General features: G+C 45.1%; 1 protein-coding gene and 1 pseudogene across 1 annotated transcript; one reads left to right on the plus strand and one right to left on the minus strand.

Annotated features, from left to right (window-relative positions):
* The first annotated feature begins 4,415 nt into the window (after positions 1-4,415).
* On the plus strand, positions 4,416-5,411 carry LOC125509739 (nuclear transcription factor Y subunit C-6). Its single transcript, XM_048674762.2, has one exon. The coding sequence runs from the start codon at positions 4,522-4,524 to the stop codon at positions 5,131-5,133; it is 612 nt and encodes a 203-aa protein (XP_048530719.2). The 5' UTR covers positions 4,416-4,521; the 3' UTR covers positions 5,134-5,411.
* A 4,134-nt stretch (positions 5,412-9,545) lies between these two features.
* On the minus strand, positions 9,546-10,346 carry LOC147971920 (uncharacterized; annotated as a pseudogene).
* Positions 10,347-23,883: the final 13,537 nt, after the last annotated feature.

Below are 23,883 nucleotides of genomic sequence, written 5' to 3' on the forward strand. Positions count from 1 at the left end.
CGTGTGCTAAAACTCGGAGGTGCCGTAGTTTCAGTGCTTGATCGGTCGGGCCGTGAAGACGTACGACTACATCAACCGCGTTGTGCTAATGCTTCCGCTGTCGGTCTACAAGGGTATGTAGATCACACACTCCCCTCTCATTGCTATGCATCACCATGATCTTGCGTGTGCGTAGGAAAATTTTGAAATTACTACGTTCCCCAACAGTTCTAAGCAAATAAGATGTAAAACATGATAAACATCACATGCAATCAAATAGTGACATGATATGGCCAATATCATTTTGCTCCTTTTGATCTCCATCTTCGGGGCTCCATGATCATCGTTGTCACCGGCATGACACCATGATCTCCATCATCATGATCTCCATCATCGTGTCTTCTTGAAGTTGTCCCGTCATCTATTACTTCTACTACTATGGCTAACGCTTTAGCAATGAAGTAAAGTAATTACATGACGTTTATGTTGACACGCAGGTCATAAATAAATTAAGACAACTCCTATGGCTCATGCCGGTTGTCGTACTCATCGACATGCAAGTCGTGATTCCTATTACAAGAACATGATCAATCTCATACATCACATATATCATTCATCACATCCTTTTGGCCATATCACATCACAAGGCATATGCTGCAAAAACAAGTTAGACGTCCTCTAATTGTTGTTGCAAGTTTTTACGTGGCTGCTATAGGTTTCTAGCAAGAACGTTTCTTATCTACGCGGAAACCACAACGTGATATGCCAATTTCTATTTACCCTTCATAAGGACCCTTTTCATCGAATCCGATCCGACTAAAGTGGGAGAGACAGACACCCGCTAGCCACCTTATGCAACTAGTGCATGTCAGTCGGTGGAACCAGTCTCACGTAAGAGTACGTGTAAGGTCGGTCCGGGCCGCTTCATCCCACGATGCCGCCGAATCAAGATAAGACTAGTAACGGCAAGTAAATTGACAATATCGACGCCCACAACTGCTTTGTGTTCTACTCGTGCATAGATACTACGCATAAACCTAACTCATGATGCCACTATTGGGGATCGTAGCAGAAATTTAAAATTTTCTACGCATCACCAAGATCAATCTATGGAGTAATCTAGCAACGAGGGGAAGGGGAGTGCATCTACATACCCTTATAGATCGCTAAGCGGAAGCGTTGCAAGAACGCAGATGAAGGAGTCGTACTCGCAGCGATTCAGATCGTGGTTGATTCCGATCTAGCGCCGAACAGACGGCGCCTCCGCGTTCAACACACGTACAGCCCAGTGACATCTCCCATGCCTTGATCCAGCAAGGGGAGAAGGAGAGGTTGGGGAAGACTCCGTACAGCAGCAGCAGCACGACGGCGTGGTGGTGGTGGAGGAGCGCGGAACTCCAGCAGGGCTTCGCCAAGCACTACGAGAGACGAGGAGGGAGAGGGGTAGGGCTGTGCCAACAGGGAGATTGAATCGTGTGTTGGGCTGCCCCTTTGCCTCCACTATATATAGGGGGAGAGGGAGGGCTGCGCCCCCACCTAGGGTTCCCACCCCAAGGGGTGCGGCAGCCCTAGATCCCATCTAGGGTGGCGGCCACAAGGGGAAGAGGGGGAGGCGCACCTAGGGTGGGCCTTAGGGCCCATCTGCCCTAGGGTTTGCCCCCTTCCCCTCTTGGAGGCGCCTTGGGCCTTGGTGGGAGGCGCCCTAGCCCACCTAGAGGCTGGTCCCTTCCCACTATTGGCCCATGTAGGCCTCCGGGGCTGGTGGCCCCACCTAGTGGACCCCCGGACCCCTCCGGTGGTCCCGGTACACTACCGGTGATGCCCGGAACACTTCCAGTGGCCAAAACCATACTTCCTATATATCAATCTTTACCTCCGGACCATTCCGGAACTCCTCGTGACGTCCGGGATCTCATCCGGGACTCCGAAAAACATTTGGTAACCGCGCACATACTTACCCTATAACCCTAGCGTCATCGAACCTTAAGTGTGTAGACCCTACGGGCTCGGGAGTCATGCAGACATGGCCGAGACTACTCTCCGGTCAATAACCAACAGCGGGATCTGGATACCCATGTTGGCTCCCACATGCTCCACGATGATCTCATCGGATGAACCACGATGTCAAGGATTCAATCAATCCCGTATACAATTCCCTTTGTCTAGCGGTACGATACTTGCCCGAGATTCGATCGTCGGTATCCCGATACCTTGTTCAATCTCGTTACCAGCAAGTCTCTTTACTCGTTCCGTAACACATCATCCCGTGATCAACTCCTTGGTCACATTGTGCACATTATGATGATGTCCTACCGAGTGGGCCCAGAGATACCTCTCCATTTACACGGAGTGACAAATCCCAGTCTCGATTCGTGCCAACCCAACAGACACTTTCGGAGATACCTGTAGTGTACCTTTATAGCCACCCAGTTACGTTGTGACGTTTGGCACACCCAAAGCACTCCTACGGTATCCGAGAGTTGCACAATCTCATGGTCTAAGGAAATGATACTTGACATTAGAAAAGCTTTAGCATACGAACTACACGATCTTGTGCTAGGCTTAAGATTGGGTCTTGTCCATCACATCATTCTCCTAATGATGTGATCCCATTATCAATGTCCATGGTCAGGAAACTGTAACCATCTATCGATCAACGAGCTAGTCAACTAGAGGCTTACTAGGGACATGGTGTTGTCTATGTATCCACACATGTATCTGAGTTTCCTATCAATACAATTCTAGCATGGATAATAAACGGTTATCATGAACAAGGAAATATAATAATAACCAATTTATTATTGCCTCTAGGGCATTTTTCCAACACAAAATACACGAAGTTGCGTTGGCTAACTTTTAACTAAATAAATCCTCATAAATAAGCTACTAGATTGATTTACCTATATAGAAGCAATGGGTGGTGGCCAAAGAGGTGGAAGGTGTCCCAAGGCAGCCTAAAATTAACCCTAGGTCGGAGAAGGCCCATGGGCCCAAGTGGAGGTGATGCAACACCTTTTGGACTTGTACTTTGACTCAGATTCTGCTGTAAACATCAGATTGTTTCGTCAATATCTCCATGCTCCAGAGGAATTTGAAAGTGAATCCAATTGGGTTGGAAAGTTCACGAAAGAAACATTCCAACAAAAAAAGAATCATCCAATTTAGAGTCTTGATGCAAAATTTCTTCACGTTTTGAGTCAGGTATGTTTGAGGAGTCCGAATTTGAGTTCAGAACGTGGGGTACTTGGCCTCTATCTTCTTTTGACCCAAAAATAACGTGAGAAGACTTCTTGAGCAACACATAATATTTCCTTTGACGTAAGAGGACTTCTTGAACAACACCTAACCATTTCCTTTCCCTCTATCTTCACCCGTGGTAGTAGAAGTGTTAAACAATTCTACATTTAGGCATGAAATAAAAATAGGTGAAGTATTTTTGTCCCGGTAACATAAATAAATTATTGCATATTTTTTATAAGAAATCACCTCACAAATATGCATGTATGCAATATTTTTGGTCGTGTCCAAGGTAGTCATGTCCTCATCAACTAGAGTGTGCTTAACGAGGCTATGTGCCTCAATATTAGATTCGCGTTCCTTGAAAATGAAAGTACAAGATGTGAATTGAGCTCAAGTTGATTTGATCTCCTTCGTGATGATGTCATACAAGCCTTCTGCATCGATTTTGATATTTGTAACAACCTCTCTGATGCTATTAACATGAGAAATTTGTTAATGGTATTTTTTTTGCAAAAAGGTTAACTAGGCCTTGGGCCAACTGGGGTCACGGTAGAATCTATTGGAGCGAACGCTCGAGATACCCTCAAAGAAAAAAAATCTCCTCACTATGACCCAAAGATTGTCCTCGATATTGACGGAATCTAAGGGGAGGCTAGGATGCATGAATTTTTTGCGAAAAACCCTTGCATTTCTAAGAAAAGCTACTAATCAAAATGCACAAACTCTACAGAAAAACTACAAAGAAATGAAATGTATAAAATTCCCAAGAAATATCTTTGAGATAAACATGCCTTAAAACATCTTCGAAAGTATTTTTTTTTTCATTTGATGGAATTAAACAAACGGAGGTCATGTAAGGATCCAAACCAACGCGACATTATAGTACCGTGTTTCAATATTTTGGTGTCTTTACAATTCTACTAATCAAATATGCCCTCAAACATGCGCGTTGTAATGTAAACTCATTGGACTGCTTTTACACCATGTCAAGCAATTTGATTCATGTTTGGAGAAAAAAGCGTTAACAAATTTATCTCTGAAACCGAAACAATGTTATTCCTTTGCACTTTTAAAGTGTGAAAATTCAGGAAGTAAACAATGTTATTCCTTTGCACTTTTAAAGTGTGAAAATTCAGTAAGTATCTAACAAATCCACCATTTCTCCATAGAAGAGATAACAGTACCAGCACCCACAAATCCAAACACCAAGACCAGCTCCAGCTGAAAAGCATCATCCCCTTCCTTCCCCCAATCCCCAGTCCCCTTCCGCTTCCCACCCACAACCCTAGCTCCCCCGAACCCATGGATCCCACCAAATCCAGCACCCCGCCGCCGCCCCCCGTCCTGGGCGCGCCCGTCGGCTACCCGCCGGGGGCGTACCCTCCCCCGCCGGGCGCCCCCGCGGCCGCCTACCAGACGCAGCTCTACGCGCCGCCGGGCGCCGCCGCCGCCCAGCAGGCCGCGGCGCAGCAGCAGCAGCAGCTGCAGGTGTTCTGGGCGGAGCAGTACCGCGAGATCGAGGCCACCACCGACTTCAAGAACCACAACCTGCCGCTGGCCCGGATCAAGAAGATCATGAAGGCCGACGAGGACGTCCGCATGATCGCCGCCGAGGCCCCCGTCGTCTTCGCCCGCGCCTGCGAGATGTTCATCCTCGAGCTCACCCACCGCGGCTGGGCGCACGCCGAGGAGAACAAGCGCCGCACGCTCCAGAAGTCGGACATTGCGGCCGCCATCGCCCGCACCGAGGTCTTCGACTTCCTCGTGGACATCGTGCCCCGGGACGACGCCAAGGACGCCGAGGCGGCCGCCGCCGCGGCCATGGCCACGGCGGCGGCCGGGATCCCGCGCCCGGCCGCCGGCGTGCCTGCCACCGACCCGAGTATGGCATACTACTATGTCCCCCAGCAGTAATGTATCATCGATCTAAACTTGCGCATTTCTAATCGGAGAATGTGTTGTTGTTCTGTGACTGTCCTTGGTGCTGTTGTTGCTGCGGCGTAATAAGATTTATGGGCCTCCCCTGAGCTTATGAATTGAGCTGTTCGGTTCTAGTATGTATTACAGTAGGGTTGTTGTAATGGGGGAGGCCGTATGATTGCTTCAGTAGTGCATGACTAACTGGCCACCCAGTGTAATCTGATGACTATTATCCGGTGCCTCCCATGGTTACTATGTATTTATGTTTTTTATTTTCGCCTTGCATTAGTTTTGTTGTTGTTCTATGATAGTATTGTGCTGTGATTACTCCATATTAGGTTGCATGGTTCTCCCATGCATGCTTTCAAGCAAGGCTTGTTGTAATTAGGCCTTTGAAGCAATATGTGGAAACTTTGAATAAACTGATTGTAATATTTGACCGACATAGGATCTTGCTTCATATTGGTGTGATAGTAAGATTATTGTGGATAGCTAGTGTTCTCTCTATGTTTATTTTCAAGCAAGATTTTGCTATGAAACATTGAAACTCATAATGCTAGAAGTATAGCATCCTGCATGCTTTGTATAATATCGATGACAGGTCTCCAGCTATTTTTCTTTTTCAGAATTCAGTTGATCAGCTTTGCAACCAACATATTTATCAAAAGGTCATATGTTATACTCCGTCCGTCCCAAAATAAGTGTCTCAACTTTATACTAACTTTAGTACAAAGTTGTACTAAGGTCGAGACACTTATTTTGAGACGGAGGGAGTAACAAGTAACTTTGCAATATGTCTGCAATTCTAACTGTAGATCTTCAGGGGCACTATTAGTGCAAATAACTGTTGGCTGCAATGGAGAAATTTATAATTGGAAATACATTCTGCATTTTCTGAGGTCAAAATCAACTGTTGTACTATTCTAGTGTGGATACTCCACTGTAAATCTTCACAATTACTTCGGCATTGTTCCATTTTCACTAAATTAGAGTAACATGTCCTGTTCCACCAAGTTTGTGCAATCTTGCCGTTGCCTGATATACTAATATGATAAGTATTACAAATATGCATAGTATGTGACCAACAGTTGTTCAGCTATTTTTGTTATTGAGAATTTATTTGATTAGTTTTGCGGCTTGATGACCGACATGTTTATCAAAAGGTCATATGTTTAACGAGTAGTAGCTTTGTAGTCTGTTTGCAACTCTAGTTGTACATCCCTAGCAGGACACAAGGAATTTACAACTGGATATATTATCCTAGATTTCTGAGTTCAAAGCTAACTGTTGTAATGTACTATTAGTATTAGTGTGGAGCTTTTGTGGCCTATGGCTATGGACCACTACTTTGGTATTGCTCCATTATCACTAAATTGGAGTAGTAGCATGTGTCCTCTTCCACCAAATGTGTGCAAGCTTGTAGTTGCCGATATAGTATGACTAGTAGTATTAATTATAACGGACAGTAGTTTCGTTTTTGAACTGAGCATTTCCAATAGATGATGACAAACTGCGGGTGTGCCCAAATTATTGATGTTTAGAGCATTTTGACCAAAAAACCAGCTCCAGCAGATGATGTATCACTATTTGATGATGAAGTTTTTTAGGCAGCGTCAAATTTTAAATCCAAGTGTTGCATATTTGTAGCACCACTAGCGGCTGCCCAATTTTTTTTTTTTACGGCTATGGCGCAAGCCCAACCGCTGGTGTGAAGTTTCACTGCCGCTATGTCAGTCGATCTTGGCCACCAACCACCACCGCCACCACTCCGACGATGGCCATGAACCCCGCCACCACATCCTGCCCCTCGGCGACCTCTGCCATGCTCACAACATGGCTGCCCCATCCTGTTGATGCCGATTTCCCAATCCCACTCCTTCGATGTTGTTTGCCCGTCCCGCATGGCCGTCCTGTCCTGCCGTCGTCCCCGGGCTCCCGCCGCCGTCCTTCGTTGGCTTATGCGGTGTGCCTCTCCGTGCATAGTTTCGGAAGATCCCACAATAGGATGACATGGATTTTCTATGGCCTCCGGTATTCACACACACACACTAGTTGACAAGTAGGATAATTTCAATTCAACATTGACAAAGAGCGCAGAGAATAAGGAAAAGTTCATAGCATTGGAAAAACATTAAATTTTGGGTTTTTTATCATTTATGCCATCGGTTGTGTCCTACTACTCAGTTTTGTCACTAGGAATTTCAACTGCTCAAAAATGCCATCGATGTGTTAGACACATGTTCAAAAATGCCACTGGGCACCATTATTGTGATCTCAAATCTCTTTTGCCATGTTATAATGACATAAATACCTATGAAGCAGCATGCCAACTCTCCTTCTATCTAACTACAATAAAGTGTGGGGCCCACTTGATCCCAACGACGTTCTTATTTATTTATAAAATTATTCGCTTGGTTACTCCTGACAAGTGGGGCCACACTTATCATTGTGAGATAGAGAGAACTAACATGTGGGTCTAGGCTTATTTTTGTCATATAACATGGTCAATGAGTTTGATGTGAAAATAACGATGTCTAATGGCATTTTTGAGAAAACATCTAACGGAACGATGGCATTTTTGAGCAAACATCTCACGGATCGATGGTATTTTTGAGTAGTTGTAACTTCGAATGGCAAAACTGAGTAGTGGGACACAACTAGTGGCAAAAATGATAGAAACCCTAAATTTTGTTACATGGTGCACTACCTGATAGCTAGTTTGACACTAACATTTCTTGCAACGATGCACCACATCTAAACACTTGTTAGATCTTTTGCATCACTAGGATGCCATGAGCATGATCTAATTGCATATAGAACACCTAGATAACGTAAACAGAGAAGGATTTAGGGTTCATTAGGAGTCATGGAGGTCGACATGATTGCCTGCTCATTCCAGGCATGGTGGAGCGATGATCTAGTCGAAGTAGTCGATCTGATGGATGTCCTAATCCCCTCAGGCCACCACCGGCATTGTCCTGCAACAACGACGTGTAGGCTAGGTCTTCCCGTCACTGCATCACACACTTTGATTGGATAGGGCTTAGGAATATGGAGACGAGAGTGAACCGTACATGAATAAATGATCGCGCAGGTAGCCAGCTCTTCCCCTTATCCCTTTTATGTAACGCTAGTAATAGGAGACCTAAACCATAAGTTGGTTTGGGTGCCCCTGATCAGGGCGCATCAGTTTGGTTCAAGGGCCACATACATTGGTGCATGAATCCTTTTCCCGTAACATTATCTTTTTGGTTGTTAAACCGTTAGATCAACCAACATCCCCCCTCTTGATTGTTAGGCTTAACTGCATTCGCCCATTATCGATAGCAATGATATACCAAAGTGAAGTGTTACAATAACTCACAAAATGTCATAGAACCTCAAAACTTATAGCACACCTGCCTATTTCGAAATGGAAAACATTTTGCTTATGGAGAACTCTTTATTTTAATGGTCATATTATTCCAGAATAATAAGGATCCCAGTAATCCCATGCCAGTAACCTGCTCATGAAAAATACCTATGTGGTAGGTGTTAGGGGCCAGGGTTCTGTCGGTTCTAGGGCGGAGATTGTAGGGGAAAGATGGAGGAAGACGAGGTCGAGGGCGCGGCGGCCTGCGGCTGGGCGCCGTCCTTGCGTGGTGGAGAAGAGGCAGCAGAGGCGCAAGAGGCGGCTAGGGTTAGGTCTCCCGGCTCCCTAGGGGAAGCCGAGCAAATACTGATTGCTTCTTGCTTGATTAGATTGATACATCTCCTCTCCTTATATAGAGAGATTTACTTGACTCCTAAGCAAACGATAAGATAATTGGGCTAAGCCCCTAATAACAATAAGATAACTTGGGCCACAACCCACTGGGCTAAGCCCCTAATATGACGGTCATAACACTTCTCCCCGCCTGCACAAACAGCTCGTCCTCGAGCTGTAAGGTGGGGAAGCGCTTGCTGAACTCCTCGAGGTGATCAACCAATGTCAAACACCTTCGCGGCAGCTGGGGCGGTCAGGTCGGTGGCGACGGCGTCCTCCTCAATGTAGTCTGCAGCCTCCAGGTACAAGAGTCGCGGGCAGACGTGGCCGGACGTGTAGGGCTCGTCGCAGTTGAAGCACAACCCTTGGCGGCAACGCTCGAGTAGCTCGACCGAGGTGAGCCGACGGAACGGGTGCGCCACGGTCGCGGCGAGGGGTGCCGCGGAAGTCTGAGAAGGCCGACCCTGCGCGGGAACATCCGGCCTGGGTGGCGGGCCAGCGGCCCGGGACAGTGATGCATGCTGGATGGCCACCGCGCGGCGCTCGAATGCGCGGGCGTAGTACATGGCCGTCTGGAGGTCCTGGGGTCCCTGCAGCTCAACGTCGACGCGGATATGATCTGGCAGACCGCCGACGAAGAGTTCGGCCCGCTGGTGAGCCGTCACGCCGGACGTGTGGCACGCCAGGGCCTGAAAGCGGTCGGTGTAGTCCTGCACCGTAGAGGTGAAGGGAAGGCGGCCCAACTCCGCCAGCCGGCTCCCACGTATCGGTAGTACGAATCAAAGGAGGCAGAACTCGCGAAAACGCTCCCACGGAGGCATATGCCGCCCTCGTCCTGCTCAAGGGCGTAGTACCACATCTGTGTGGCGCCGCAGAGGTGATAAGAGGCGAGCCAGGTGCGGTCCGACGCGAGCGTCCGTTGCCCTTGGAAGAACTGCTCGCACTGGTTGAGCCAGTTGAGGGGGTCCTCGGCGCCGTCATAGGTGGTGAAGGCGAGCTTGGCGAAGCGCGACGGTGTCTGAGCATGACCGCTGTGAGTGTACGACTCGGTGGTACGGAGCGGTGAAGAGGATGGCGTTAGTCTGGTGTGCACAGGTGGTCCCCAGGAAAGCGGTGGCCAGTCGAAGCCAGCGTGGAAACCCGCGGAGCCGGATGGCCCGTCGTACGACAGGGAGGGCACCGGCTGGTCCGTGGCCATGGTGTAGACTGGCGGTGGTGACGTCCCGGCCAACCAAGCCGGAAGCTGGGACGGCAAGGGCGGGAACCGCACTTGCTGAATTGGCACGCCTGCCGGCGCGGTTGTAGTCAGCCCGGTGCTGGGCGGCGGAGGCGCCGGCAGCGGCAGCTGTTGCTGCCTGGAAACGGCGCAGGCGGCGGGCGCGACGATGGCTGCGGTCGACCATTGTGGCCAGATCGGGGCGGTAGCGGGGGCTGGCTTTAGCTGCAGCGGCCCAACCAGCATCGCGGTGGCCCCAGTGTGCGGCGGCTTCTAGGGCTGCCAGGGTGGTGGCGGCGAGGACCCAAGTGGCGTGGGTGACGTGGCGAGGGCCGGCGGCAGCCGGCGGCTGAAGCGGCCAGTGGTGGTGTAGAGGCCCGGTCGGCGCCGCGGGTGCCGAATACCACGGCAGGGCGGCTGGCCCGGCGGCGGCCGGCGGCCCGTACGGGACGGCTAGGTATAGCCGTATCCCCTGGACGACGGTGACGAGATCGTTGAGGACCCCGGTGATCTCCGTCGGGGAGTAGACGGCGGCCGGTGGTGTGGTGGAGGGTGCCGTCATATGGGTGGTGGCGGCGCTGGAGGATGTGATACGTCCATTTTGCATCATGCTTTTATATCAATATTTATTGCATTATGGGCTGTTATTACACATTATGTCACAATACTTATGCCTATTCTTTCTTATTTTACAAGGTTTACATAAAGAGGGAGAATGCCGGCAACTGGGATTCTGGGATGGAAAAGGAGCAAATATTAGAGACCTATTCTGCACAGCTCCAAAAGTCCTGAAACTTCACGGAAGACGTTTTCAGAATATATGAAAAATATTGAGCGCAAGAAGTTCACCAGGGGGGCCACACCCTGCCCACGAGGATGGGGGCGCGCCCTACCCCCTGGGCGCGCCCCCTACCTCGTGGGCCCCCTGGTGGCCATCTTCTGCTATATGGAGTCTTTTGATGAGAAAAAAAATCATAAGCCATCTTTCCGGACGAGACTCCGCCGCCACGAGGCGGAACCTTGGCGGAACCAATCTAGGGCTCTGGCGGAGCTGTTCTGCTGGGGAAACTTCCCTCCGGGAGGGGGAAATCGTCGCCATCGTCATCACCAACGCTCCTCTCATCGGGAGAGGGCAATCTCCATCAACATCTTCATCAGCACCATCTCCTCTCAAAACCCTAGTTCATCTCTTGTATCCAATTCTTGTCTCCAAGTCTGGGATTGGTACCTGTGGGTTGCTAATAGTGTTAATTACTCCTTGTAGTTGATGCTAGTTGGTTTACTTGGTGGAAGATCATATGTTCAGATCCTATATGCATATTAATACCCCTCTGATTATGAACATGAATATGCTTTGTGAGTAGTTACGTTTGTTCCTGAGGACATGGGAGAAGTCTTGCTATTAGTAGTCATGTGAATTTGATATTCGTTCGATATTTTGATGAGATGTATGTTGTCTCTCCTCTAGTGGTGTTATGTGAACGTTGACTACATGACACTTCACCATTATTTGGGCCTAGAGGAAGGCATTGGGAAGTAATAAGTAGATGATGAGTTGCTAGAGTGACAGAAGCTTAAACCCTAGTTTATGCGTTGCTTCGTAAGGGGCTGATTTGGATCCATATGTTTCATGCTATGGTTAGGTTTACCTTAATACTTTTGTTGTAGTTGCAGATGCTTGCAATAGAGGTTAATCATAAGTGAGATGCTTGTCCAAGTAAGGGCAGCACCCAAGCACTGGTCCACCCACATACCAAATTATCAAAGTACCGAACGCGAATTATATGAACGTGATGAAACCTAGCTTGACGATATTCCCATGTTTCCTCGGGAGCGCTTTACATCATATAAGAGTTTGTCCAGGCTTGTCCTTTGCTACAAAAGGGATTGGGACACCTTCCTGCACTTTATTTACTTTTGTTACTTGTCACTCGTTACAAATTATCCTATCAGAAAACTATCTGTTACCTATTATTTCAGTGCTTGCAGAGAATACCTTGCTGAAAACCGCTTATCATTTTCTTCTGCTCCTCGTTGGGTTCGACACTCCTACTTATCGAAAGGACTACGATAGATCCCCTATACTTGTGGGTTGATACGTCTCCAACGTATCTATAATTTTTGATTGCTCCATGCTATATTATATATTGTTTTGGACATTATTGGGCTTTATTATCCACTTTTATATTATTTTTGGGACTAACCTATTAACCGAAGGCCCAGCCCAGAATTGTTGTTTTTTGCCTGTTTTAGGGTTTCCAAGAAAAGGAATATCAAACGGAGTCCAAACGGAATGAAACCTTTGCGAACGTGATTTTCTCAACGAACAAGACCCAGGAGACTTGGACCCTACGTCAAGACACAAAAGAGGAGGCCACGAGGTAGGGGGCGCACCTACCCCACTAGGCGCACCCTCCGCCCTCATGGGCCCCCTATTGCTCCACCAACGTACTCCTTCCTCCTATATATACCTACGTACCCCCAAACGACCAGATATGGAGCCAAAACCCTAATTCCACCGCCATAAATTGCTGTATCCACGAGATCCCATCTTGAGGCCTGTTCCGGAGCTCCGCCGGAGGGGGCATCGATCACGGAGGGCTTCTACATCAACACCTTAGCCCCTCCGATGAAGTGTGAGTAGTTCACCTTAGACCTACGGGTCCATAGTTATTAGCTAGATGGCTTCTTCTCTCTTTTTGGATCTCAATACAATGTTCTCCCCCTCTCTTGTGGAGAACTATTCGATGTAATCTTCTTTTTGCGGTGTGTTTGTTGAGACCGATGAATTGTGGGTTTATGATCAAGTCTATCTATGAACAATATTTAAATCTTCTCTGAATTCTTTTATGTATCATTGGTTATCTTTGCAAGTCTCTTCGAATTATCAGTTTGGTTTGGCCTACTAGATTGATCTTTCTTGCAATGGGAGAAGTGCTTAGCTTTGGGTTCAATCTTGCGGTGTCCTTTCCCAGTGACAGTAGGTGCAGCAAGGCACGTATTGTATTGTTGCCATCGAGGATAACAAGATGGGGTTTTCATCATATTTCATGAGTTTTTCCCTCTACATCATGTCATCTTGCTTAAGGCGTTACTCTGTTTTTAAATTAATAGTCTAGATGCATGCTGGATAGCGGTCGATGAGTGGAGTAATAGTAGTAGATGCAGGCAGGAGTCGGTCTACTTGTCTCGGACGTGATGCCTATATACATGATCATACCTAGATATTCTCATAACTATGCTTAATTCTGTCAATTGCTCAACAGTAATTTGTTCACCCACCGTAGAATACTTATGCTCTCGAGAGAAGCCACTAGTGAAACCTATGGCCCCCGGGTCTATCTTCATCATATTAATCTCCTACTACTTAGTTATTTCCTTTGCTTTTTTACTTTGCTTTTATTTTACTTTGCGTCTTTATCACAAAAATACCAAAAATATTATCTTATCATATCTATCAGATCTCACTCTCGTAAGTGGCCGTATAGGGATTGACAACCCCTTATCGCGTTGGTTGCGAGGATTTATTTGTTTTGTGCAGGTGCGAGTGACTGGCGCGTAGCCTCCTACTGGATTGATACCTTGGTTCTCAAAAACTGAGGGAAATACTTACGCTACTTTGCTGCATCATCCCTTCCTCTTCGGGGAAAACCAACGCAGTGCTCAAGAGGTAGCAAGAAGGATTTCTGGCGCCGTTGCCGGGGAGGTCGCAAAAGTCAACATACCAAGTACCCATCACATACCCTTATCTCCTGCATTACATTATTTGCCATTTGCCTCTCATTTTCCTCTTCCCCACTTCACCCTTGCCGTTTTATTCGCCCTTCTTCTGTTCGTCTTTCCATTTGCTTTGATGTCTTACTTGGCTCGTTTGCTAGTTTGGTTGGAATAATTGTTTATTTATTACTAAACAGAGAACCTAAGATCTATGGATCCTCATCCGCTTGCTAATCTTTTTAAGAGATCCAATTATAATGAACCAATTGCTAGTGATTTTTTGCGCACTAGATTATCTTTATGAAGTTTTGCTCGAAATTCGTGAATCTGAAAATTGTGATAAAGTACCTTATGGAGTGATTCCCGATGGATCTTCGAATAAAAAGCATGATTGCAATGATGATAGTATAAATTCTGTTGATATAAATTGTGCTAATAATATGCAAAACCCTAAGCTTGGGGATGCTAGTTTTGCTATGACCTCTACTTGTTGCAATGATCATGATTGGGGTGATTCTTCTTATAATCTTGAAAATTTATTTAAGCCCCATGATGAATATGAGATTGATAATATTGTTTGCAATATTATTTAAATTGGGTTTGGAAGAGTGTCAACTTTAGATCCCACATATTTGGAGAATGTTCAATCTTATGAAATTTTTGATAAAAGTGGGTTTGGAGAGGTCATGACTTTAGTTAATGTTAATCCCACTATTTTGGAAGAGTATCAACTTTGCATGCATGTGGATCATGTTGAAAATATTTTATGTGATAGCTATTTTGTTGAATTTGCTTATTATCCTACATGTAATTATTATGATAGAGGAAAATATGGTGGTAGAAATTTTCATGTTACTAAATTACCTCTCGTTATGTTGAGATTGCTATTGTTTCTTTCCACTTCCTTGCATATGCTAGTTTTTTCTTGCCTTGATAATTTGTTTGGCTATAAGATGCCTATGCATAGGAAGCATGTTAGACTTAGATATATTTTCCACGTGTTTTATGATGCTCTCTTTGTGCTTCAATTCTTATCTTTCATGTGAGCATCATTGAAATATTATGCCTAGCTATAAGGCTTTAAAGAAAAGCGCTTGTTAGGAGTCAACCCAATATTTATTCTTGCAGTTATTTAATAAATAATTTATCTAGAATTTGTTTTGGCTGTGTTTTTTTGTGTTTAATTAGTTTTTGTGCCAAGTAGAACCGTTGGGAAGACTTGGGGAAAGTCTTGTTACACTTGCTGTAAAAAACACAAACTTTAGCGCTCGCGAGAACTGCTGCCATTTTTATTTGGAAAGTGATATTTAGTTAATTGTTTTTGAAGATGATTAATAGATAAATTCCTCACGTCCATAAATTTATTTTATAATTTTTGGGGTTCCAGATCTTGCGCTAGCTACAGATTACTACAGACTGTTCTGTTTTTGACAGATTCTGTTTTTCGTGTGTTGTTTGCTTATTTTGATGAATCTATGGCTAGTAAAATAGTTTATAAACCATAGATAAGTTGGAATACAGTAGGTTTAACACCAATAAAAAAAATAATGAATTCATTACAGTACCTTGAAGTGGTATTTTTTTCTTTCGCTAACGGAGCTCACGAGATTTTCTACTTTGAGTTTTGTGTTGTGAAGTTTTCAAGTTTTGGGTAAAGATTTGATGGATTATGGAACAAGGAGTGGCAAGAGCCTAAGATTGGGGATGCCCATGGCACCCCCAAGATAATCTAAGGACACCTAAAAGCCAAAGCTTGGGGATGCCCCGGAAGGCATCCCCTCTTTCGTCTATTTCTATCGGTAACTTTACTTGGAGCTATATTTTTATTCGCCACATGATATGTGTTTTGCTTGGACCGTCTTGTATGATTTGAGTCTTTACTTTTTAGTTTACCACAATAATCCTTGCTGTACACACCTTTTGAGAGAGCCATACATGATTTGGAATTTGTTAGAATACTCTATGTGCTTCGCTTATATCTTTTAAGTTATATAGTTTTGCTCTAGTACTTCACTTATATCTTTTAGAGCACGGTGGTGCATTCGTTTTATAGAAACTATTGATCTCTCATGCTTCACTTAGATTATTTTGAGAGTCTTAAATAGCATGGTAATTTGCTTAAAATCCTAATATGCTTGGTATACAAGATTAATAATAAAACTTTCTTATGAGTGTTGAATACTATGAGAAGTTTGATGCTTGATAATTGTTTTGAGATATGAAGATGGTGATATTAAAGTTGTGCTAATTGAGTAGTTGTGAATTTTAAGAATACTTGTGTTAAAGTTTGTGATTCCCGTAGCATGCACGTATGGTGAACCGTTATGTGATGAAGTCGGAGCATGATTTATTTATTGATTGTCTTCCTTATGAGTGGCGGTCGGGGACGAGCGATGGTCTTTTCCTACCAATCTGTCCCCCTAGGAGCATGCGCGTAATACTTTGCTTTGATAACTTGTAGATTTTTGCAATAAGTATATGAGTTCTTTATGACTAATGTTGAGTCCATGGATCATACACACTCTCACCCTTCCACCTTTGCTAGCCTCTCTAATACCGCGCACCTTTTGCCGGTATCATACACCCACCATATACCTTCCTCAACACAGCCACCATACCTACCTATTATGGCATTTCCATAGCCATTCCGAAATATATTGCCATGCAAATTTCCACCGTTCCATTTATTATGACACACTCCATCATTGTCATATTGCTTAGCATGATCATGTAGTTGACATAGTATTTGTGGCAAAGCCATCGTTCATAATTCTTTCATACATGTCACTCATGAGTCATTGCATATCCCGGTACACCGCCGGAGGCATTCATATAGAGTCATATTTTGTTCTAAGTATCGAGTTGTAATTGTTGAGTTGTAAGAAAATAAAAGTGTGATGGTCATCATTATTAGAGCATTGTCCCAGTAAGGAAAGGATGATGGAGACTATGATTCCCCCACAAGTCGGGATGAGACTCCAGACGAAAAAAAAGAAAAAGAAAAGAGGCCATAAAAAAGGAGAAAAGGCCCAAATAAAAAAAATGAGAGAAAAAGAGAGAAGGGACAATGCTACTATCCTTTTACCACACTTGTGCTTCAAAGTAGCACCATGATATTCATCATAGAGAGTCTCTCATTTCGTCACTTTCATATACTAGTGGGAATTTTTCATTATAGAACTTGGCTTGTATATTCCAATGATGGGCTTCCTCAAAATGCCCTAGGTCTTCATGAGCAAGCAAGTTGGATGCACACCCACTTAGTTTCTTTTTGAGCTTTCATATACTTATAGCTCTAGTGCATCTGTTGCATGACAATCCCTACTCACTCACATTGATATCTATTGATGGGCATCTCCATAGCCCGTTGATACGCCTAGTTGATGTGAGACTATCTTCTGCCCCTTTTCTCCACAACCACCATTCTATTCCACATATAGTGCTATATCCATGGCTCACGCTCATGTATTGCGTGAAGATTGAAAAAGTTTTGAGAATGTCAAAAGTATGAAACAATTGCTTGGCTTGTCATCGGGGTTGTGCATGATTTCAATACTTTGTGTGGTGAAGATAGAGCATAGCCAGACTATATGATTTTGTAAGGATAACTTTCTTTGGCCATATTATTTTGAGAAGACATAATTGTTTTGTTAGTATGCTTGAAGTATTATAATTTTTATGTCAATATGAACTTTTATCTTGAATCTTTCGGATCTAAATATTCATACCACAATTAAGAAGAATTACATTAAAATTATGCCAAGAAGCACTCCGCATCAAAAATTCTGTTTTTATCATTTACCTACTCGAGGACGAGTAGGAATTAAGCTTAGGGATGCTTGATACGTCTCCAGTGTATCTATAATTTTTGATTGCTCCATGCTATATTATCTACTGTTTTGGACATTATTGGGCTTTATTATCCACTTTTATATTATTTTTGGGACTAACCTATTAACCGGACGCGCCCTTCGGGAACGTGATTTTCTCAACGAACAAGACCCAGGAGACTTGGACCCTACGCCAAGACACAAAAGAGTAGGCCACGAGGTAGGGGGCGCGCCTAACCCCCCCCCCCCAGGCGCGCCCTCCACCCTCGCGGGCCCCCTGTTGCTCCACCGACGTACTCCTTCCTCCTATATATACCTACGTACCCCCAAACGATCAGATACGGAGCCAAAACCCTAATTCCACCGCCGTAACATTCTGTATCCACGAGATCCCATCTTGGGGCCTGTTCCGGAGCTCCGCCGGAGGGGGCATCGATCATGGAGGGCTTCTACATCAACACCTTAGCCCCTCTGATGAAGTGTGAGTAGTTCACCTCAGACCTACGAGTCCATAGTTATTAGCTAGATGGCTTCTTCTCTCTTTTTGGATCTCAATACAATGTTCTCCCCCTCTCTTGTGGAGAACTATTCGATGTAATCTTCTTTTTGCGGTGTGTTTGTTGAGACCGATGAATTGTGGGTTTATGATCAAGTCTATCTATGAACAATATTTAAATCTTCTCTGAATTCTTTTATGTATCATTGGTTATCTTTGCAAGTCTCTTCGAATTATCAGTTTGGTTTGGCCTACTAGATTGATCTTTCTTGCAATGGGAGAAGTGCTTAGCTTTGGGTTCAATCTTGCGGTGTCCTTTCCCAGTGACAGTAGGTGCAGCAAGGCACGTATTGTATTGTTGCCATCGAGGATAACAAGATGGGGTTTTCATCATATTGCATGAGTTTTTCCCTCTACATCATGTCATCTTGCTTAAGGCGTTACTCTGTTTTTAACTTAATAGTCTAGATGCATGCTGGATAGCGGTCGATGAGTGGAGTAATAGTAGTAGATGCAGGCAGGAGTCGGTCTACTTGTCTCGGACGTGATGCCTATATACATGATCATACCTAGATATTCTCATAACTAGGCTCAATTCTGTCAATTTCTCAATAGTAATTTGTTCACCCACCGTAGAATACTTATGCTCTCGAGAGAAGCCACTAGTGAAACCTATGGCCCCGGGTCTATCTTCATCATATTAATCTCCTACTACTTAGTTATTTCCTTTGCTTTTTACTTTGATTTTATTTTACTTTGCATCTTTATCACAAAAATACCAAAAATATTATCTTATCATATCTATCAGATCTCACTCTCGTAAGTGGCCGTGTAGGGATTGACAACCCCTTATCGCGTTGGTTGCGAGGATTTATTTGTTTTGTGCATGTGCGAGGTGTTGGAAATATGCCCTAGAGGCAATAATAAATTATTTATTATTATTATATTTCATTGTTCATGATAATCGTTTATTATCCATGCTAGAATTGTATTGATAGGAAACTCAGATACATGTGTGGATACATAGACAACACCATGTCCCTAGTAAGCCTCTAGTTGACTAGCTCGTTGATCAATAGATGGTTATGGTTTCCTAACCATGGACATTGAATGTCATTGATAACGGGATCACATCATTAGGAGAATGATGTGATGGACAAGACCCAATCCTAAGCCTAGCACAAAGATCGTGTAGTTTGTTTGCTAAAGCTTTTCTAATGTCAAGTATCATATCCTTAGACCATGAGATTGTGCAACTCCCGGATACCGTAGGAGTGCTTTGGGTGTACCAAACGTCACAACGTAACTAGGTGGCTATAAAGGTTCACTACAGGTATCTCCGAAAGTGTCTGTTGGGTTGGCACGAATCGAGACTAGGATTGTCACTCCGTGTAACGGAGAGGTATCTCTGGGCCCACTCGGTAGGACATCATCATAATGTGCACAATGTGACCAAGGAGTTGATCACGGGATGATGTGTTACGGAACGAGTAAAGAGACTTGCCGGTAACGAGATTGAACAGGGTATCGGGATACCGACGATCGAATCTCGGGCAAGTATCGTACCGATGGACAAAGGGAATTGAATACGGGATTGATTGAATCCTCGACATCGTGGAACATGTGGGAGCCAACATGGGTATCCAGATCCCGCTGTTGGTTATTGACCAGAGAGTCATCTCGGTCATGTCTGCATGTCTCCTGAACCCGTAGGGTCTACACACTTAAGGTTCGATGACGCTAGGGTTGTTAGGAAGACTTGTATGTGATTACCGAATGTTGTTCGGAGTCCCGGATGAGATCCCGGACGTCACGAGGAGTTCTGGAATGGTCCAGAGGTGAAGATTTATATGTAGGAAGTTGTCATACGGTCCGGTTCGGGGGCATGTCGGTATTGTACCGGGGCCACCGGAGGGTTTTCGGGGGTCCACCGGGAGGGGCCACCTCTCTCGGAGGGCCTAATGAGCTGTAGAGGAAAGGGAACCAGCCCTACATGGGCTGGCCGCATCCCCCCTTGGGCCCATGCGCCTAGGGTTGGGGGGGGGGAACCCTAAAGGGGGCGCCCCCCTTGCTTGGGGGGCAATGAAGGAAATATGCCCTAGAGGCAATAATAAAGTTATTATTTATTTCCTTATATCAGTATAAATGTTTATTATTCATGCTAGAATTGTATTAACCGGAAACGTAATACATGTGTGAATACATAGACAAACAGAGTGTCACTAGTATGCCTCTACTTGACTAGCTCATTAATCAAAGATGGTTATGTTTCCTAACCATAAACAAAGAGTTGTTATTTGATTAACGGGATCACATCATTAGGTGAATGATCTGATTGACATGACCCATTCCATTAGCTTAGCACCCGATCGTTTAGTATGTTGCTATTGCTTTCTTCATGACTTATACATGTTCCTATGACTATGAGATTATGCAACTCCCGTTTGCCGGAGGAACACTTTGTGTGCTACCAAACGTCACAACGTAAATGGGTGATTATAAAGGTGCTCTACAGGTGTCTCCAAAGGTACATGTTGGGTTGGCGTATTTCGAGATTAGGATATGTCACTCCGATTGTCGGAGAGGTATCTCTGGGCCCTCTCGGTAATACACATCACATAAGCCTTGCAAGCATTGCAACTAATGAGTTAGTTGTGAGATGATGTATTATGGAACGAGTAAAGAGACTTGCCGGTAACGAGATTGAACTAGGTATGGGATACCGATGATCGAATCTCGGGCAAGTAACATACCGATGACAAAGGGAACAACGTATGTTGTTATGCGGTCTGACCGATAAAAGATCTTCATAGAATATGTAGGAGCCAATATGAGCATCCAGGTTCCGCTATTGGTTATTGACCGGAGACGTGTCTCGGTCATGTCTACATTGTTCTCGAACCCGTAGGGTCCGCACGCTTAAGGTTTCGATGACAGTTATATTATGAGTTTATGAGTTTTGATGTACCGAAGTTAGTTCAGAGTCCCGGATGTGATCACGGACATGACGAGGAGTCTCGAAATGGTCGAGACATAAAGATTGATATATTGGACGGCTATATTCGGACACCGGAAGTGTTCCAGGTGATTTCGGAGAAAACCGGAGAGCCGGAGGGTTACCGGAACCCCCCCAGGAGAAGTAATGGGCCATATGGGCCTTAGTGGAGAGAGAGAGGGGCAGCCAAAGGTGGGCCGCGCGCCTCCTCCCCCCTGGTCCGAATTGGACTAGGAGAGGGGGGCGGCGCCCCCCTTTCCCTCTCCCTCCCCACTTCTTTCCCCCTCCTAGTAGGAGTCCTACTCCTACTAGGAGGAGGACTCCTCCTTGGCGCGCCATAGAGGGCCGGCCGGCCTCCTCCCCTTGATCCTTTATATACGGGGGCAGGGGGCACCCCTTGACACACAAGTTGATCCACGTGATCATATTCTTAGTCGTGTGCGGTGCCCCCTTCCACCATAGTCCTCGATAATATTGCAGCGGTGCTTAGGCGAAGCCCTGCGACAGTAGTACATCAAGATCGTCACCACGCCGTCGTGCTGACGGAACTCTTCCCCAACACTTTGCTGGATCGGAGTCCGGGGATCGTCATCGAGCTGAACGTGTGCTAGAACTCGGAGGTGCCGTAGTTTCGGTGCTTGATCGGTCGGGCCGTGAAGACGTACGACTACATCAACCAAGTTAACGCTTCCGTTGTCGATCTACAAGGGTACGTAGATCACACTCTCCCCCTCTCGTTGCTATGCATCACCATGATCTTGCGTGTGCGTAGGAAATTTTTTGAAATTACTATGAAACCCTACAGTGGTATCCGAGCCTAGGTTATATATGTTGATGTTATATGCACGAGTAGAACACAAGTGAGTTGTGGGCGATATAAGTCATACTGCTTACCAGCATGTCATACTTTGGTTCGGCGGTATTGTTGGACGAAGCGGCCCGGACCAACATTACGTGTACGCTTACGCGAGACCGGTTCTCCCGACGTGCTTTGCACATAGGTGGCTTGCGGGTGACAGTTTCTCCAACTTTAGTTGAATCGAGTGTGGCTACACCCGGTCCTTGCGAAGGTTAAAACAACACCAAGTTGACAAACTATCGTTGTGGTTTTGATGCGTAGGTAAGATTGGTTCTTGCTTAAGCCCATAGCAGCCACGTAAAACTTGCGACAACAAAGTAGAGGACGTCTAACTTGTTTTTGCAGGGCATGTTGTGATGTGATATGGTCAAGACATGATGCTAAATTTTATTGTATGAGATGATCATGTTTTGTAACCGAGTTATCGGCAACTGGCAGGAGCCATATGGTTGTCGCTTTATTGTATGCAATGCAATCGCGCTGTAATGCTTTTCTTTATCACTAAGCGGTAGCGATAGTCGTGGAAGCATAATATTGGCGAGACGACAACAATGCTACGATGGAGATCAAGCTGTCGCGCCGGTGACGATGGTGATCATGACGGTGCTTCTAAGATGGAGATCACAAGCACAAGATGATGATGGCCATATCATATCACTTATATTGATTGCATGTGATGTTTATCTTTTATGCATCTTATCTTGCTTTGATTGACGGTAGCATTATAAGATGATCTCTCACTAATTATCAAGAAGTGTTCTCCCTGAGTATGCACCGTTGCGAAAGTTCTTCGTGCTGAGACACCACGTGATGATCGGGTGTGATAGGCTCTACGTTCAAATACAACGGGTGCAAAACAGTTGCACACGCGGAATACTCAGGTTATACTTGACGAGCCAAGCATATACAGATATGGCCTCAGAACACGGAGACCGAAAGGTCGAGCGTGAATCATATAGTAGATATGATCAACATAGTGATGTTCACCAATGAAACTACTCCATCTCACGTGATGATCGGACATGGTTTAGTTGATTTGGATCAGGTAATCACTTAGAGGATTAGAGGGATGTCTATCTAAGTGGGAGTTCTTTAAGTAAATTAATTGAACCTAAATTTATCATGAAACTTAGTACCTGATAGTATCTTGCTTGTTTATGCTTGATTGTAGATAGATGGCTCGTGCTGTTGTTCCGTTGAATTTTAATGCGTTCCTTGAGAAAGCAAAGTTGAAAGATGATGGTAGCAATTACACGGACTGGGTCCGTAACTTGAGGATTATCCTCATTGCTGCACAGAAGAATTACGTCCTGGAAGCACCGCTGGGTGCCAGGCCTGCTGCTGGAGCAACACCAGATGTTATGAACGTCTGGCAGAGCAAAGCTGATGACTACTCGATAGTTCAGTGTGCCATGCTTTACGGCTTAGAATCGGGACTTCAACGACGTTTTGAACGTCATGGAGCATATGAGATGTTCCAGGAGTTGAAGTTAATATTTCAAGAAAATGCCCGGATTGAGAGATATGAAGTCTCCAATAAGTTCTATAGCTGTAAGATGGAGGAGAACAGTTCTGTCAGTGAGCATATACTCAAAATGTCTGGGTATAATAATCACTTGATTCAATTGGGAGTTAATCTTCCAGATGATTGCGTCATTGACAGAATTCTCCAATCACTGCCACCAAGCTACAAGAGCTTCGTGATGAACTATAATATGCAAGGGATGAATAAGACCATTCCCGAGCTCTTCGCAATGCTGAAAGCTGCGGAGGTAGAAATCAAGAAGGAGCATCAAGTGTTGATGGTCAACAAGACCACTAGTTTCAAGAAAAAGGGCAAAGGGAAGAAGAAGGGGAACTTCAAAAAGAACAGCAAGCAAGTTGCT

The sequence above is a fragment of the Triticum urartu genome, chromosome 5A (genome assembly GCF_056163025.1).
Source record: "Triticum urartu cultivar PI428250 chromosome 5A, HENAU_Tu73, whole genome shotgun sequence".
In the NCBI taxonomy this organism is placed as follows: domain Eukaryota; kingdom Viridiplantae; phylum Streptophyta; class Magnoliopsida; order Poales; family Poaceae; genus Triticum; species Triticum urartu.

What these genes read in the sequence shown, in the direction of transcription:
- LOC125509739 (XM_048674762.2), top strand. Translation starts at nt 4,522, where the DNA reads ATGGATCCCACCAAATCCAGCACCCCGCCGCCGCCCCCCGTCCTGGGC.